This window comes from Myotis davidii, unplaced genomic scaffold, assembly GCF_000327345.1.
Source record: "Myotis davidii unplaced genomic scaffold, ASM32734v1 scaffold6, whole genome shotgun sequence".
NCBI lineage: Eukaryota > Metazoa > Chordata > Mammalia > Chiroptera > Vespertilionidae > Myotis > Myotis davidii.
This window is the reverse complement of record NW_006383011.1, coordinates 15,280,896-15,282,228: the sequence shown is the minus strand read 5'-3', so window position 1 is coordinate 15,282,228 and position 1,333 is coordinate 15,280,896. Positions and strand designations below refer to the sequence as shown.

Below are 1,333 nucleotides of genomic sequence, written 5' to 3'. Positions count from 1 at the left end.
GCCTTTGTTAGATTTATATTGAAAGTTCTCTGTTGCACATTTATAGTCACAGAAATCGAACTTTCCCAGGCATGTCAAGACAGGTCTCCTACCTCTACCTGGGCCAGGAAAATGAGTTGGGAAGGACAAGAGAAAAGTAAACATGATATATATCCAAAATAAGGTGACTGGCAGCTGCTGCTTTGTTTTGCTCAACACAGGTGATCTAAACTCCACCCATCTACCACTTCAAATTCGCTTTAGGGTGAATCACTTTACAAAAGATAGGCTAAACATCCTTAGCCCAAATTTAAAAACTAAACAAAGGTAGTTTAAAATATTTTATAAATACTAAACTCAAAAACGTGTTCATAGACTGAAAACAACAACAGAAACATTCTCTCGTTAGAGGAAAATGAAAGAAATCTAATCACTCTATTAAAGCAGTGGTCCCCAGCATTAGTAGTAGGGAAGAAGAGGGAAGATACAGATAACAAAGGGGCAATCGGGAGGATGAAGGAGTAGCAAGGGCAGAAGAAATAAAATGAAGTAGAACTCAAAGGTCAGAAGAAAGGACTACAAGGTGGCAAGAAGAGAGGAGAGAGAACAGGAAGGGTGCAAAGGCCTGGGACTAGAGGTGGCATTTTGGCGGAAGAGAGGGGCAAATAGGACCCCGTAGTTGGGCGCGTCAGAGGGGAACGGCAGTACCGAGGCCAGGACCACTGAACCGCCGTGCCCCAAGTCTTCCCTTACTGGGGTAGAAGTGACCGCCTTATCTGGCTGGTCCATTGCGACCTCCGCAGTGTCAAGGCCAAGACTGGAGTCCTGTTGCCAGGAGACAAGGGGAGGGGGAGGGGGGCTGCTTTCGCGCATGTGCATGGGCCCCGCCAATCTTCCTCCAGTTGGGGAGGGGAGGCAGGCACACGTTTTGAAGTCCTGCGCTTAGCCTTGGGCACGAACACGTGCGGAATCGCCTGAAAGCCTTCAGTTATCTGCACCAATATTTTTAAATTTTATTTATTTTAAAGAGAGAGAGACAGAGAGACAGAAACAGAGACAAGAGACAGACACACACCCCTGTAGGGTTTGGGAATGATGCTCTAACCAACTGTGCACCCGGCCTGGGCTGCGCTGAGACTTCTGAAGGCGGTTTGTAGCCCTAACTGGTTTGGCTCAGTGGATAGAGCGTCGGCCTGCGGACTCAAGGGTCCCAGGTTTGATTCCGCTCAAGGGCATGTACCTTGGTTGCGGGCACATCCCCAGTAGGGAGTGTGCAGGAGGCAGCTGATGGATGCTTCTAACTCTCTATCCCTCTCCCTTCCTCTCTGTAAAAAATAAAAAAAATATGTATTTT

At 47.5% G+C, this 1,333-nt stretch overlaps 1 protein-coding gene across 1 annotated transcript in view; it reads right to left on the bottom strand.

Moving 5' to 3' along the window:
- Positions 1-814, bottom strand: part of LOC102756559 (chromosome unknown open reading frame, human C2orf61) — a 36,175-nt gene extending 35,361 nt beyond the window's left edge. The window contains exon 1 of the mRNA XM_006778624.2: positions 688-814. Within this exon, the coding sequence (XP_006778687.1) occupies positions 688-768 (81 nt within the window). The 5' untranslated portion in view covers positions 769-814. The remainder of the gene's footprint in view (positions 1-687) is intronic.
- Positions 815-1,333: the final 519 nt, after the last annotated feature.